Source organism: Amborella trichopoda, chromosome 4 (genome assembly GCF_054954075.1).
Source record: "Amborella trichopoda isolate Santa Cruz 75 chromosome 4, AtrichopodaSantaCruz75HAP2 v2.0, whole genome shotgun sequence".
In the NCBI taxonomy this organism is placed as follows: domain Eukaryota; kingdom Viridiplantae; phylum Streptophyta; class Magnoliopsida; order Amborellales; family Amborellaceae; genus Amborella; species Amborella trichopoda.
In genome coordinates, this window is record NC_142339.1 from 49,193,270 (window position 1) to 49,210,553 (window position 17,284).

A 17,284-nucleotide genomic window follows, 5' to 3' on the forward strand; every position below is an offset into this window, starting at 1 on the left:
TGAGAGTTTTTGGATATAAGGCTTTCATACATGTACCTAAAGAGCATCGAAGCAAGTTAGATGACAAAGCAACCTAATTTATATTTCTGGGTTATGGAGATGATGAATTTGGGTACAGGTTGTGGGACCCCAAGGCCAAGAAGTTGCATAGAAGTCGATATGTGATCTTTCGTGAAAACTAGACACTTTCCGATTTTGATAAGAAGAAACCGCCAAAGAGGCTTGTAAATGAGCTACCAAAAGCACAAACCCTTTTTTCTATACATAATGATGATGGGCAGCAAGTTAAAGATGAAGATGACCAAGTTTGGGGTGGTCAGACTCCTCGAATGATTATGTACATGGTGATGTTGAGCAAGGGGAGCAGTCTCCTCAAGAAGAACCACCTATGATGAGAAGGTCACAAAGGAAACAAAAAGCCTCAACAAAATATCCATCATTAAAGTATGTCATACTCACTGAAAGTGGTGAACCATAAAGTTTTAAAGAAGCTATGGTACATGACTAAAATAAACAATAGAAAAAAGCCATGCAAAAAGAACTTGAATCCTTGCATAAGAACAAAATCTATGACCTTGTTGAGCTACTAAAAGGGCGAAAAGTTTTGAAGAACAAGTGGGTATTTAGGTTGAAAAATGAAGATGACAAGAAGAAAATGAGGTACACGGCTATGCTAGTTGTCAAGGGATTCAGGCAGAAAAAATGTGTTGATTTTGATGAAATCTTTTCTCCTATTGTGAAGATGACTTCTATTCGCATCATCCTAGGTCTAGCTACTAGTCAAGACAACTTTCTTACATGGAGATTTAAAAGAAGAAATATATATGGAACAACTAGAAAGCTTCTTAGTGAAGGAGAGGGAGCACATGATATGCAAGTTGAAGAAGAACATGTATGGATTGAAGCAAGCTCCACTATAATGGTACAAAAAGCTCGACTCTTTTATGATGAGTCATAGTTTTACTAGAACCACTGCAGACCACTGTTTTACCTTAGAAAGTATTCTGAGTCTTCCTTTATTATTCTCATGTTATATGTTGATGATATGCTTATCGTTGGTCAAGATGTTAATTTGATTGACAGCTTGAAAAAAGAATTGAACAAGGTTTTTGACATGAATGACCTAGGGGCTGCAAAACAAATTTTGGGCATGACAATCAAGGGTGATAGAAAGAACAAAAAATTGTGGTTATCACAAAAAAAGTACATTGAGATGGTACTTGAAATATTCAACATGAAGAATGCCAAGCTAGTCAATACACCATTAGCTGGTCACTTCAAGTTGAGTGCCAAGTTATCTCCAACTAGCAGTGAAGAAAAGAAGGAAATGGAGAAGATCCCTTATGCTTCAGCCGTAGGGAGTTTGATGTACGTTGTGGTGTGCATAATGCCTGACATAGCACATGCTACCGATGTAGTTAGCAGATACTTGACAAATCCAGAAAAACAACATTGGGAAGCTGTAAAATGGATTCTAAGGTATCTAAGAGTCACATCTAAAGTTTGTTTATGTTTTGAAAACTCATCACCCTTGGTGAAAGGCTATATAGATGCGGATATAGAAGGAGACTTGATAGAAGAAAATCTACTTCGGGTTACTTGTTTACTTTTGTAGGAAGAGCTATTTCTTGCCAATCAAAGTTGCTAAAAGGAGATGTGTCGCACTTTCAACTATAGAGGCAGAGTATATTGCTGCCACAGAAGCTTGTAAGGAGATGCTATGGTTGAAGCGTTTTCTTATGGAGTTGGGTTTGAAGCAAAATGAGTATGTAGTTAGATGTGACAGTCAAAACGTCATTGATCTGAGCAAGAATGCTACATTTTACTCTAGGACCAAGCACATTAAGGTGCGGTACCATTGGATTCGAAATGTCTTAGAAAATGGGCTGATGAAGATTAACAAAATCTGTATCGATCAAAATCTATCGACGAAGACCCAAAGGAGAAGCATGAGCTATACAGAGCTTTGGCAAACATGAGTGTCATGTGAGCATCTAGTATGTGGGAGCCCTCCTCATGGGTCTGTAGGGGGAGTTTGTTGGCGTGATTACCTTGTGGGCTCCAGCCCCATAAGAAGTGAAAGAAAAAAAAAAAACCCCAATAAAAAAAAAAAGAGTTAGAGAGAGAGAGAGGTTTTTAGAGAGAGAACATAAATGGTGTTTTAAAAAATAAAAACAAAAGAGTTTTTTTTTTTTTTTTGGAGACACCATTTACAATCAAAGATATAGTTCTTTGAAGGCTCTTGGAGAGAAATAAATACAGGTTTGTAGCAAGGTTTTCATCACCGTTTTAGGCCATTCTAGATGTCATTTTTGTTATTGCTCATGCTCAACACTTAGCTAGAAAATAGGAATAGTTGGTGTGCTCTCCGGTTGCATCTCCAAGGTATTGGAAGACCATTTTTTTGGGGCTTTTTGAGGTAGGAAAGAGATGATCTTGTTGGTGCTTGTAATGTAGTTTTGTATCTTCTCCAAGTTATTGTTGTTCCCTCATTTGATTGTTAGCCTCAAGTTTTGGGCAAAAACTTGAGACGAACCTTTATTGTGACCCTCATTTGATTTTAGTGGATTCCTCCCTCGGATTTGCCCCGTGGTTTTCCCTTCACATTGAAGGGTTTCCTACGTTAAACCTTGTATTGTGATTATGCTTGGTAGAACTTTTCTTTTTGTGATTTGTGATTTCTATTTTCTTGGCACTTAGCAAATTGTCCTTTTTTTTTGGTATTTGCACAAACATACATCGTGAATATGTTTTGATCTTTGATTCACACATAGAAGGAAAAAGCATTACTTCCCAACAATTGGTATCAGAGCATTTGCACATCAAGTGTTTGTTTTTATTCGTGTGTGAATAAAAAATGGATGCAAATACCTCTACACGAATGATTAGTTTGAATGGGGGTAATTGGTCAATTTGAAAAGCCAAGATGGAAGACTTTCTCTATTCAAGATACTTCTATTTGCCAATTGAGGGGATAGAGAAGAAGCCGGAAACTCATTCATACACAAATATTGATTTGGATTGTTTAGATCGGTCAAATCAACGATTGGAAAATAGAACAAAAAACAAGAAAGTTGACATGTATATTATGTTGCATAAGAATTTTAACAAGTTATGTGCATTGGTTTATCAGTTACCAACGATGATACAGGAAATTCGATCCGAGTTGTTTTAACGTTTAAAACAAAGACTTTGTTTTTTAGGAGCATATTATGTTAATCTGTAAATTTTTTTAATGAAAATATATAATTTCAAATGAGAAGCCTAATTCTAGCTATTTCAAATCCATTCCCTAATTTTTAAAGTTAAATCTCAACAAACCTTATCATAGTATCATTTTCTTTTTTTTCTTGCTGGAGTTAATTCTTCAGGTATATTGAACTCCTCTTTCTGACATGGAGAGCTCTCTGTAAGTTTCTCTTATATGTACTTTTTGTTCACCTTTTTTATTTGGGTATTTATCTTAAAAAACACATGTAATCTCTCTCCCTCTCTCTGTTGATCATTTCAAATACATGCAAATCTATCTCTCTTTATTATCATTCAAAAGCTATTCTACTTTCATTTTTTAAAACATGCTTCCTATATAATCTCCAGGCAGTTCAACCGTATGGCCATAGGTTATTGGCAAGTCTGGCCCATTTTAGACAACATTGACTTCACGCTTAATTGAAAACATGATTGACCATATTCTCCATTTGTGGTTAAACTTATCTATAGATTTGAATTTGCTTTTGTATATTAATTGATAATTACAATATTTATTTTATAATAGTTAAAATCCCGAGATGTATTAATCAAAATTTTAAAAAGTGAGCTTTTAAAGTTTCATAAAACAAAATTATTCGACTTAACTTTTCAAGAATAGCCTTTTATATAGATTTATAGCATTTCAACAAATATTGATAAATAGAATAAATTTTAAATTTATCTAAATTAAAAAAGGGCGCAGTTTGTATAGAGCCTAGGCTCTAAACAATCAAATTAGAGCCTATTTTCAAATAGTGTGGAGAAATGTGGTTTCAATACTGGAAATCTTTGCGATAGCCTTAAAATATATTTTCTTTTTTATTTATAAAGTTTAAAGCTTCAAAAAAAGTGTAGATTGACATATCTATAAAAACTTGAAAATCTTGAAAATTGACGATAAAAAAATGTGTAACAAATACACTATTTTCAAAACTTGGAATCCATTTTTTTCTCATGTCCATGCATCTTGATGTCGAGATGATCAATTTGAGGATATTGGGGCATCAAAAACAACTTCTTCTAGTGAAGTTTTTGAGGTAGGCTCTAATTTGATTATTTAAAGCATCGGCTCTATATAAACTTTTCCCATTAAAAATACTTTTTTTACTATACAATTCCCATCAAAACAATCTCAATTTTGGCCTTTGTGTATATTAATTATAATTTTTATATTTTAAAAGTTTGTATGACTATTTTAATATTACATTAGTTTTTTAATGACAATACTATTTTTTTTTTAAGGGAAAAGTTTATATAGAGGCGAGGTTCTAAACAATCAAATTTGAACCTTTCTCAAAAATTTTACTAGAAGATGTTGTTTTGATGCCCAAATATCTTCAAATTGATCATCTCAACATCAAGATGCATTGACATGAGAAAAAAATGGATTTCAAGTTTGGGAAATAGCGTATTTTGTAACGTATTTTTGGACCGTCAATTTTTAATATTTTCAATTTTTCATAGATCTGTTGATCTACACCATTTTTTAAGCTTTAAACTTCACAAAAAAATATGAAAATATATTTTAAGGCTATCACAAAGATTTTCAGTATTGGAAGCATATTTCTCGACACTATTTGAAGGTAGGCTCTAATTTGATTGTTTAGAGACTAGGTTCTATACAAACTACACCATTTTTTTTAATGTGATTCAACATATACAAAATTTGATTCTTTATTTTTTGAGATACTTGAATTATTTTTTTAATTGAGAATTTTTTAAAGAAATCATAATTATGCAATATTGGCAATCTTTGTGATAGCCTTAAAATATATTTTCATCATTAATTATAAAATTTAAAGCTTAAAAAATAGTGTAAATCCAACAGATCTATGAAAAAAATGAAAATATTGAAAATTGATCTAAAAATGCATTACAATATGCATTATTTCCGACACTGGAAATCTATTTTTTTCCCATGTCCATGCATATTGATATCGAGATAATCAATTTGAGGATATTTGGACATCAAAATAACCTCTTCTAGTGAAATTTTTAAGGTGGGCTCTAATTTGATTGTTTAGAGCCTCAGCTCTATATAAACTTTTCCCAACCTAAAAATAAACAGTTTGTTAGAAATAAAAAAAAAGTTAGATATTTTGAAAAACTATTGCACTCTATACTATAACCTCTTAGCTACAATCGTAAGTTCATAAAAAATGATGCACTAACTTTAATAGGAATTTGTTTATTAAATAACTAAAACTATATGTGTTTCTTGTTGCATGCTTTATATGTTGAGAGATTATCTTATCAATTCAATACTAATATGTACGTGTGTTGCATGTGATATTTAATATTAATCATTGAAATAAATTTATTATTAAAAAATATTTTAAATAAAACATGGTTTTAGAAATCATTGAATTTATTTTCACAATTGAATAATTTTATTAAATATTTATGGATATAATATTAAACATGAAAGTAATAATTTATTTTCAACAACATGAGAAGAATAGAATTTTTTTAAAACCATGAAAGAAAGAATAATTCACATATACTATTAGTAAAAAAATAAGATTAGAGGAAGACAAAAATAATTTTAATTCTAGTTTAAATAGAGTGATCAAAAGAGACATAGTGCAAGTCAAAAACAATGAGAAAAAGCTAGAGGAGATGTGATGAAATTCATAATTTAAAAATAAAAATTACTCAAGTATCTCCTTAAAACAAATTTAAATAGTACACACACTTAATCGCATTTTTTTTGTTAAAAATATAATATTATAATTACAAAACTAATGTAATGTTCAAATAGTCATCAAAATTTTAAAATATAAAATTATAATTAAAATACATATAAAGGGAAAAACTAAGATGAAAACAAATTAATACATCAAATAACATAGGAATATATATATATATATATATATATATATATATATATATATATATATATATATATATATATATATATATATATATATATATATATATATATAAAATCATTTTTCTTTAGCATTCATGATCAATGGACCTTGCCTAAAAAGATAAAAATAAAAGACGTAATCTATTTGAAAAATAGCTAGAGAGAGTAACATAAATAAATAAGTTAGAAGCAACTGAAATAAATAATAATGAAAACAATTCAGGAAAATAAATAAAAATAATAATATAATAATAATTATAATAATAGTAATAGTAATAATAGTAGTAATAGTACTAGTAATAGTAATAATAGTAATAACAACAACAATAACAACAATTATAGAGTTGTTGTTATTGTTATATGTTCAATTACATAGAGATATATAGAGTGTGAGTAAGCCCAAACCATTTATTTTTTATAATTAAAAAATTATATTACAACTTGAAAAAATACTACATAGCGATTGAGCATGGTCTTAGAGATCATTGAATTTATCCTCACCATTGAATAACTTTATGAAATAATTATGAGTTTTTAAAAACCATGCAATAAATAAATAATTCAGGTATACTATGTGTTTTAAAATACAATTATAGGGAGACAAAAATAATTAAATGCTATTTTCAATAAAGAAATAAAAATTGATCTAGTGTAAATGAAAAATAGTGAGAAAAAGTTAGAGGAGATGTGATCAAAATTCATAATTAAAAAATAAAAATTACTTGAAAATCTCCCAAAAAATAATTAAATTTGATATATAGTTCATCATATATTTTTTGCTAGAAATATAATATTGTAGTTATAAAAGCAATATAATATTCAAATAGTCATAAAAAAATTTAAAATATATATAAAGAAAAAAATTGAGCTGAAAAGCCAATCATCGCACACAAAGGGTTATACAGTCCATTGGCTCCCATCCGGACATACTCATCAAGGGCTAACCCACTAAACCCTTATCGGTTTTATCTTTATGCTCAGGTACCTTGAGTTTTTTCAACTCGGCTCGCCTAGTATGGTGCACATGAAGACCACACTCCTTGAGTTTATGTTTCACCATATACAGTGTTTATACAAGCTCTCATAAGGCCTTTAAAGGCTATATATAACCAACATAGAGACGAGAGAGGGGTAGAGAGAGTGGAAGATTGTCATCATAGAGATATATATCATCTAGAGATGTATCTCTTGATAAGATTAGGAGTTATTGTATGGATATGTATTTGTACGAATATATATCTCTTCATAAGATTAGGTTTCTTGTATAGATAGGTATCTCTTGATTATGATAAGATTAGGTGCCAACTATCCGTAACTGTTACTGGCTTGTATTTAGGGCAAGCTTTCTATGCTTCCCATACGGCATAAAACTTATATACTTCCCCTAATCCAACCATCCATTCTGAATGGACGGCTAAGATTGCCCTAATCATAATGTCACGTCTCTGCACTATTTTATGTTTAATTTTTTTCTATAAATTATTTTGATACCAAATTTTGGATGTTCAATACTCTATTAAACTTGCACTAGCAAAAAATATAAAAAATATATTTTCAATCAAATAAAATAACCAAAATACCCCTGAAAGTTTTGTGGTATATTTTGGTCATTATATTTTATCAAAAAAATGTTTTTAATATTTTGTATAGGTGCGCTTCAATGAGAAGATGGCTCATACCAATGTCATATTTATACAATTTGTATAAAAAAAAAAACTAAAAATAAAATACTTTGAGACGTCGGATCTAAGATCAAACGGTGAGTGGCTCTCTTGATCAAAATTGAAGGGCTGGATGGTAGGGGAAGCATAAATCTTCTATGTTGTAGGGGAAACATAGAAACCTTTCCCTATATTTATAGTTGGTCTTGTTTATTCTTTGGTACAATAATATACATAATTGTTCTTTGCCGATATTATGAGATATAGTATGGATATATATCATCTAGATATGTATCTCTTGATACATTTTTCTCTCTCTCTCTCCAAACAACTACACTTTTTTTTCTCTAAACAACTCTATACTTGGTGTCTATTGTAGAGCTTTGGAAATGAGGCAAATATTGTTTAGAGATAGCGCTCTTACGTGCCCGAAAAAAAAAAAAAAAGGAGCCATATTTTTCTAAATTTGTACCACCCTTTTCACCCTATGAATTTCCAATAGGAAGCGATGAATGAAGTCACCATCTTTATTGTTTGAAGACCAAATCAGCCATCATCACAAGGATATTGGACTTGATAGTAGGTATCTTTTTTGGTAATTCAATGGAAGGAGGCAAATATCGTCTTGAAATAGCACTCCTACGTACCCAAAAACAAAAAAGAATCGAGCCATATTTTCTGAATTTGTACTACCATTTTCACCCTACGAATTTCCAATAGGAAGCAATGAATGAACTTACATTCTTTATTGTTTGAAGACCAAATTAGCCACCATCACAAGGATATCGGACTTGATAGTAGGTATCTTTTTTGGTAATTCAGTGGGGATGACGAGCCCCTACCCGTTTCTCAAATCATTAGTGGTTTTCTAATACGTTAGGTGAGAATGAAAACCTAAACTTTAGCTGAGGTACAAATGATACTACCACCACGACTCCAACTTCATTCTCTAGTAAGATTACTAGGTAACTCCCAGCAAATCCCTTCAATGGTCATCCTATAACATTTTGTCCAAATGTTCCACATGATATGCTCATCCATATAGACTTCTATAAAATTGTCTCCATCCTTGAAATACCGGGGACATCCATTGGTGCATTACTAACTTTATATCATTGGGTACATGAATTTGCAAATCCAATAACTGCGTGCCCCAATTCCAGAGTTACATTGTAAATGAAGGAGAAGATCCACCAACTCATGATATACGTCTTGCCATAATGTTCCAAATGGCTATTAGACTTACTATTCACTCTAACTCTTTGCGGAGAAAATTATTTGATTGTTTAAAATTTCTCTACATTTTTCCTTTTTTACATTTCGTACTAAATTTTTGTCATATTTTTAAAAAGACTAAATTGCCCATATTTTGGATCTTCAATCCGAAAATATATGGTTTTGACATTTAGTTAATTTTTTTACAAATTTAAGATTTTAAATATCCAAAATTTTCAGCTGGAAATTTTCTCTTTCTTTTTTTTTTTCCTTACAATTTTCAGATTTTGTAATTCCGATTTTCTTAAAAATATATTCTCTGGCAAAATGTTTTTGGATATTCAAAACCAAAAATTGCAAAGAATAATTTTTTTAGGATACATAAGGTCTTGGATATTCAAAAACAAAAAATGTTGAATAATATAACATTTTTGGGCTAAATAAATTTTTGGATATTCCAAAAAGTGTGCAAAATAAGAAATTTTTGGGCTCACAAAATTTTGGATATTCAAAATCTAAAAATTGTAAAACAACTAAGTTCAAAAAATTTATTATGTCTTATATTAAAGATTGAAAATATGAGCAATATGGTATTTTTTTAAAACTGAAAAAAAATGGGTAGGAATCTAAAAACAAAATAAGTTTAGGTAAATTTTAAATAAGAAATGTGAAGTATAGGGAATATACCCATAATTTTCTCATTGTTTTACTTTGCCAAATTTGAGCTTTGTATGATGTATAGAAAAAGAGAAAATTAAAATACACTTTATATTATCAAAACTACGGATTTAGTTTGTAAAATATGAAATACAGTGACTATTGTTACAGTTTAAATTACAACTTGATTTGCATGTAAATTTCCCTTATTTAGTTAACCAACCTCGTAAATTGCTAGAGTTGGCTTCTTTTTGAGAAAAAACATAGAATAACCGGCCAATCTGGACCCACCTTTCATTCGTTATTTTTTAAATATTTTTTATTATCTTTTTTTTTATTGGCTAATTCACTCGATTGGATCATCGAAACATACTACTAATCCGCCGATCCGAACCGCTTTTCTGAATGAGCAATCTGGTCCCGATCCGTTTTCTTAAACAATCGATTTGACCATTCAAAAATTGGATGGCTGTGTTTTCAAACTCGCTGAGTGATTTTTTTTCTGGACATTTTAGAGTACATTTACAAATGTTACTTAGGTTTGTATTAGGGTACGTAGGACTCATCTATATGCGGTCCTATTCCTAAAAACACTTCTATGGAGCAAATGTACGTTTCGTTCCCATCAAGCATGAATCTTTTGCGTTTTTTTCCTTTACGCTTGGACTTGGAAAATTTTACGTGAGCCTCAATATATCCGAGTATAACGCGCACGGCCAAGCCAGCTGATGTTATCAAGGTTGGATGCGCCAGAAGCGGCCTGTCCGACTTGTTGAACAGCCACTTGGATCACAGCCAATTGGATCATGGGCTGGTTCGATCGAATCATTGAACCAGAAATACTATAGAACTCATAGTTATCAAAACCGAACCGAACTGGTGGCCCTATTAAGGGTCATACTCTTAGTGCGGTCATAAATCTCTATATCTTTTTTCACTACTTCCAACTTTTATCTAATAGAAATAACAACTGAAACAAATACTCTACAAGCTCATAAACATGATCCCGCACAAGCACATTGTCACATATCGGCATTTTCTATCCATAAATCGAAGGACAATATGAATGCTTGCCTCTCTCAGATCTGCCAGCATGTAGACATCAACTGATCCTCGCACAAACTCATTTTCACACGCTGACATATGCCTAAATGCATTCGCATGTCCATGCATTATGCGTATGCATGGGTGGACTATTGGCATTGTTTTGCACATGCCTATGTTTACCAAAGATCTCTCCCTCTCTGACTATCTGGAATTCTAAAGATCTCTCACACTCTGCGACTGTCTATGCCAAAGGCCTCTTAACTCAAATAGTACAAAAGAAAGGCTTCAAAGCCCCTGCAGCAAGTTGAAATAGCAGTTTTCATCCACTTGCTTCCTATTCAGGGGTAGGGTTTGGGTGCTTCTGACGACTAACTGTTGTTGGAAGTTAACCCTTTCAAAATCCATCTTAGAGATGGCTTCTGGATCCAAACTGTTTTGGTATATCAACCCAACCACCCAGGCATGAATCTTTAATAAAAGGAAAATTGGGCTGACTTATTTTGGAATGTTCATTTGGAGCTTTCCAAGATCGACATATCAGTTACAAATTTATGAAACTGAGGCAGATATGGATTTGAAGTAATTTGGACGTCTATCAGGCCCTATAATCCTTGAAAACCAGGGCAGACACAAGAGTCAGAGCACTCACTAAAAAGATTATCTTTACTCATTTCATTTGGTGCATGGGCATCTGTTTGAGCTTGCGATGCAGGAGCCCTTAATTTACTTCCTAAAGTAATAGGAAAGCTTTGATCCACACTACATTAAAAGTAACCTGTAGAGATACACTGCAGAAAGGCAAGGAGACAAAGGCTAGTCACTCATTTCCATTTTTCTATCAATGATTACCACCATATACATGTACTTATGTAGTGATAATACACTTTGATCCCCTGATTAAAGTCAAATGTACAATAGAGCAAATAGTATCCTTCAGCAATAAGTGCATTACTATCTAATTGTTTCTGGGGTTTTCTTCTATCACACCGACTTCTACATTAGTTCCCTCACCAAATATTTCTGGGGTTTTCCTTCATTCACTAGCTAATGATGTTATTATTTGTACCAAAGCACATGCTGTGGGTCGCTCACAAGATGATTTCATGTTAGTTATGAAAGTGGTTATATTTCCTGTGTCCTTGTCAAGTTATACTTTAAAAATAAATAAAAAATTCAACCATCATACTTCTTTGAAATTCGAATATTGATATACTATGATTCATCAAACATTACATGTCAGCCGTCCAATACAATATCCTTTCAATCACAAACATAGTGTTTGCGTTTATTCCGCAGACAAAGAAATACTATGAAATTCAATCTGATGTTCTTAGAGGTGAACCTCGGAATTGTGGCCATCTTGCAATGCTTTAATCAACCATAGAAAATGGTCATCAACTTTGATGCCATTTCAGTCACGATAAAAAATAATGCTGATGGGGTTTTGATTATGGTGGTCATCAAATTGTGTGCTCAAAAGTCGAAATTGTAGTGATTGATCCTTCTCAATGGCATACTAGTAAATAACGATCCATTGAAAATAGATGGTCATAAGCTTTGATGCAGTTTCAGTTATGATGGAAACGAACACTGATGTGGTTTCCATTATAGTGGTGATCGAATTGTGCCCTCAAAACTTGTAGGTGACCGATCCATCTCCATGCCATACTAGTAAATCAAGACCCCATGAAAAAAAATATACAACATTTACATTTCTTCCAGTTGCCTTTCTCCATATCAACATATATCTCATGATATTCTCATCATGTTAAACTTTTTGTCCTTGTTTTTTCAATCATCTTGTCAATAATGAAATTCTCTCTTATTCATCATTCTTCATAAAGCAAAATATCCTATGAAGCAAACTTTTTTTTTACTTCATAGAATGATGTCTAACTAAATCAACTCCTCCAGTTAGTACCAAAAATTCCCAATTCCATGTTGGAGAGGCACCAGACAAGACCAATTGCAAATCTTTTCACTGGTCACCCAAACCAACATGATGAATTCGAGAAAATGGTGTGTCTGAGATAGTTTCTCCACCAAGACTGAACATGCCTCCAGGAGTCCAAAGGGGTTCATAAGTTAAAGAGAAATGCCATATCAAAAAGGAGAGATATCATACAAGAAATTTTGATGCAGAGCTAGGAATAGATAAGTTATAAAAGCAAACAAGGTTCTTGAATAGTGGAGCCCAGAATGGAGAGACAAAGAGCCTCAGGTCTTAGCTAAGATAACTTTTTCTAATCTTATTCTTGCTATCATTGATTGTTAAGGTTGACATGCAACAAGTTTGATGTCAAAGATCAAGCATTTCCACATAAAAGAGCTAGCACAAGTATTTGTATAAACTACTCGCCTGCCGCTCTAATCCTAGCCAAAATATACATGCAAATTAAAGAAGGCATTGTATGGCTTACAAGGGGATCACAATTTGCTAGGCAACTTCATCAGAATATTGCAGGCAAGAGGATTTAAGAGAAGTCAGGAAAGTGATCTAAATCAACCTCTTTTCTGCACATTCTGATATGTCAGACAGCAAGAATATTTTTTAGGAATAATCCATTTCTATTGGAACTTCAATTTATTCACTTAAATTTCATTTGGAAGTTGGAACTGACTTCGACCTCATATGCTGCTTAAGGAAAGACAGCAAAAAGAAAAAAAGGCCCACATAACCTGCATTGTGGCTCCCCCAAAATTTAACATATATCAGGCTATGCATGAGAACAGTTTGCAAGGGAGAATCAACTGGAGGCTACAACTTGAAGGAAAACATGCGAGAATATGATTTCAGTAAGTAAAAAAACTGAATTGACACTCAGCACCATTTCATTTCCAGCAAGAAAAAAGAGTGTACTTTACACACACAATGGGAGTAGATGGAGAGGCTCGTCTGCTGTGGCTTTTTTGTTCAGTTTCACAAAAGCAGCAAACTCTGGCAAAGAAAAAAAAAAAACAAGTTGCTTCTTGCCACACCAATGTGAATTCAAACTGCATTAAAGGGTTCTTTTTTTCTATACAAAACTTGAATTACCGAGGCAATTCTGTCATCATCATTCCCCTAGTTCACTATACTCCCCTAAATTCTTTAGAAACACATACACTTTCAAGACTCTACAATTATCTATCCTATTCTTTTAGTACATTAGACTTCCTTTTAGAACTCATCCTTCAAAGGATTCTTCTCATTTCTCAGGCCCTGACTTCTGAGCTTTCATGGCGATGTGTGTTAATCTTCTCTGCTAATCCATCATCATTAACCGCATCATTACTTTCATCAAACTTCCTGTGTTCCGAAAGATTTGCAAAAATCTCATCAATATCTATGATTAGATCGCTATTATCTTCGTCAGATATTGTAATTGGCTCTTCAACAAGTGAATCTAGTATCTGTTGCTTATCTTTTGGCGATACACTAGTATCACCAGATGTTGCTGCAGGGGTTTCAGGAGCTGAAACGTTAGGCTTTTGAACAGAACCCATCTTCTGGTCATTCTCCAAATTATCAAAAGATTCCACCTTAGATCCAGACCCATCAACAGGGTCAGGATCACCAATATTGATAGGAGTTGGAGGAGAAGAGCAGTAATATGCTTCTAATCCTGGAAGAACACGTGGCATCGATGAAAGGGCAGTGGCCCAATAATCCCCTCTACAGTTCTGGCACTTAAGTCTGTGGTTCTCATGCTCTCTCAGATGCTGATACAAGTTACAACAGAATGGACATTTGGTCCAAAAAGCCCAGGAAGAATTCTCAATGCATTGAGAATTGGTACTCTTGGAACAAAACCTATTCCCATGTGTACTTGAATCATTCAATTCATCACTTACAACTGCTTTTTCTGGTCTGGATTCTCTTTGAGACCGATCTTCATGGTTCTTTCGTTGGTTTTTCCCATATCCATTCCCAGTAGTTGAACTGTTACCATCGAGACATTTATAATGACCTTTTCTCTCTGCATCATGCACAGCCACCCCTGAAACAGCTTTGGCGAAAAACACCTCTCGACAATCTTGGCACCTAAGTTTATCGTTTTCAAAATTGCTCGGATACTCATAAACATTACAACACGATGGGCATTCAGTCCAGAAAGTAGAGAGAGAATCCTCATTGGGCTCAGAATTAGGATTTTGGGATGGTTTTTTCTCACTGAAGTCTCTTTGGGCTCTATCATCTGGAATCCCTTGTTCAGTTTCTCCATATATTTCATCACTTGTTGGAATTGTACTATCAATTTCATAACGGTATCTTATTCCTGAATCACGAAGACCCTCCCTTGGAATTTCCCTTGCATAAAAACCCCTTCGACAATTCTGGCATTTAAGATTAAGATTCTCATATTCTCTCTGATACTGATACATGTAAAGACAGAATGGGCACTTAGTCCAGAAACAAGATGAAGATTTCTTAGAAGTATGCGAAGTATAAATCTTTGAGAAAAACCCATTTCCAGGATCCCTTGAACCATTAATTTCAGCATGTTCAACTGGCGCTTCGCAACTAGAACTCTTTGGGAAAAACCAATTTCCAGTTCTGCTGGAAAAAATGGATTCAGCACTTTCAGCTGAATTTTTCCGGGCCGATTTTCTCTGGGGCCTTCTAGTAGGGTTTGTTTCCTGGGTTTGTCTGGCTCTTTTCCTCAAAAAATGGGTATCAGTTCTAGTCTGAAATCTTGTTTTTGCATCATAAGGACCTTTTCTTGATGGATCCGAGAGGACATTCCAAGCCTCAACAACAAGCTTAAAAGCAGCTTCAGCACCAGCACAATTGTTCTTATCAGGGTGTAACATTAGGGCTAGTTTTCTATACTGTTTCCTCAAGTAAACACCATCACAATCAGATTCAAGTTGAAGAATAGCATACCAGTCCATTAATCCATTGATCCTCTTCTCTGCAGCGATTTGAACATCAGCAACAGTGACAACGTGGTCTATGCCTTCCAAAAGAGGGTAAATCTTCTGTGCCCTACGTGCGAAGCGCTTTGCTCCGTTTGGGTCCATGGCTTTCAGTCTCTGCTCTGCCAACCCCAGGGCTTTCTCCGCCTCATCCTTATTACACTCCATTGATGAAGATGATCTCTCAAAACCCTAGAAACGGGGTTTCGAGAGCGATTCCGAATATGGGTTTCGATGGAATTAGGTCTTGAATCGATAATGGCTTCTGAGATTGTGGTTTTGTTGATTTTTGCGTTCAACGCACGGATTCAAAGGCCTGGAAACACAGGACGCGCGCGCTGTGCAGGACTGCGCATCTGCTACACCTGTGACCCGTGGAAAGGAATCAGGGTTCCCCTTATTTCTCTCTCTCCCGCGCTGCGCCGCGCCTATTTCTCTCTCCTCCCTTTCCCCTGTTTCTTTCTCTCGCCTCTCTCTTCCCCCTGTTTATCTCTCTTCCCCTATTTATCTCTCCTCTCTCTCTCTAGACCTTCTTTTTGACTCTCGACTCTCATTCTTGGCCATATTAGGACAATTATCGTCACCGAGATTTTCTGGGTTGTAATTACATTCTTATCTTAACTTCTAAATTGTCTTTTTCATAGGAAATCTTGTTGAATTAATGGGAATTTAGTGTCTTAAATTAGTTTTACTATCAAATGAAATCACGGATAAACATGAAATCAAATTATTGTGACGTGTAAATTTAAGTATTGGTGAAGCCTTAAACAATCGAGCTTGTTTGATAACCCGAAAATTGGAAGTTCTTTTTGCTGATAAGGAAGAAGTTATTGTAAAAAATTCTGAGTTATAACTTGTCGGAATGTTAAAGAAATTTTGAGTTTCTGTATTTGATAACCCGCTGGAACGACAAAGAAGTTATGGGTTTCCGTCAATGACAATCCGTTAGAATATAAAGAATTTCTAAGTTACATAACACGCTTTACATTGTAGTCTACACATACAAAGTAACGATGTAGTCTACACAGACAAAATACTCTTTAGTCAATTACATATCAAGCCTTACTCTTGTAGTCTACAGACAAAATAACCATATTATTATTATTATGTGTTTATCAAACATCATTAGAAAAGACCAAAAGAGAGCATCAAACTTCTAAAGCTATGTTACTATTGATATATTCATTCGTGAGGAAAATAAGTCCAATACAACTATATGAGGGGCCAGTTTTCAACTGATAACATACTACAAACTGTATAATAGTGAGCATCATTGACATTATAAGGGTCAGCAACATTGACATTCTTCTTTGGATAGTTCAGTCATATGAAAGAGTTATACAAAGTTTAGAAACAATAAACCTTTAAATATTTCACAATTACCCCAATCACAATCATAACTAAAATTCACCTCAATCTTCAAAGATAATCAATTTTCTCTCATTCAAATTTCATGGCAATGATTTGTTTTGTTTTCCTTAAAAAAACGATTCTACCATTTCCTGAACTAAAATTCCACAACAAACTCAACAAAATGCCTGTTGATTTCTTTGAGAAATGTTGTTATTTGCAAAAAATTCTAGTTAATCTATAACAAGTTCTTTTTTTTTTGTTCGCTGATTCTATAACTACATTCTCAATGGTCAGATGAAACCCAATGCATGATATTGAAAAATAAAAAGTA

At 33.4% G+C, this 17,284-nt stretch overlaps 1 protein-coding gene across 1 annotated transcript; it reads right to left on the bottom strand.

The window, feature by feature from the left end:
- Positions 1-13,492: 13,492 nt before the first annotated feature.
- LOC18429010 (uncharacterized) lies at positions 13,493-16,085 on the bottom strand. Its single transcript, XM_006838302.4, has one exon. It carries the CDS (start codon positions 15,766-15,768, stop codon positions 13,897-13,899), a length of 1,872 nt encoding a protein of 623 aa, XP_006838365.1. The 5' UTR covers positions 15,769-16,085; the 3' UTR covers positions 13,493-13,896.
- Positions 16,086-17,284: the final 1,199 nt, after the last annotated feature.

What these genes read in the sequence shown, in the direction of transcription:
- LOC18429010 (XM_006838302.4), bottom strand. Translation starts at nt 15,768, where the DNA reads ATGGAGTGTAATAAGGATGAGGCGGAGAAAGCCCTGGGGTTGGCAGAG.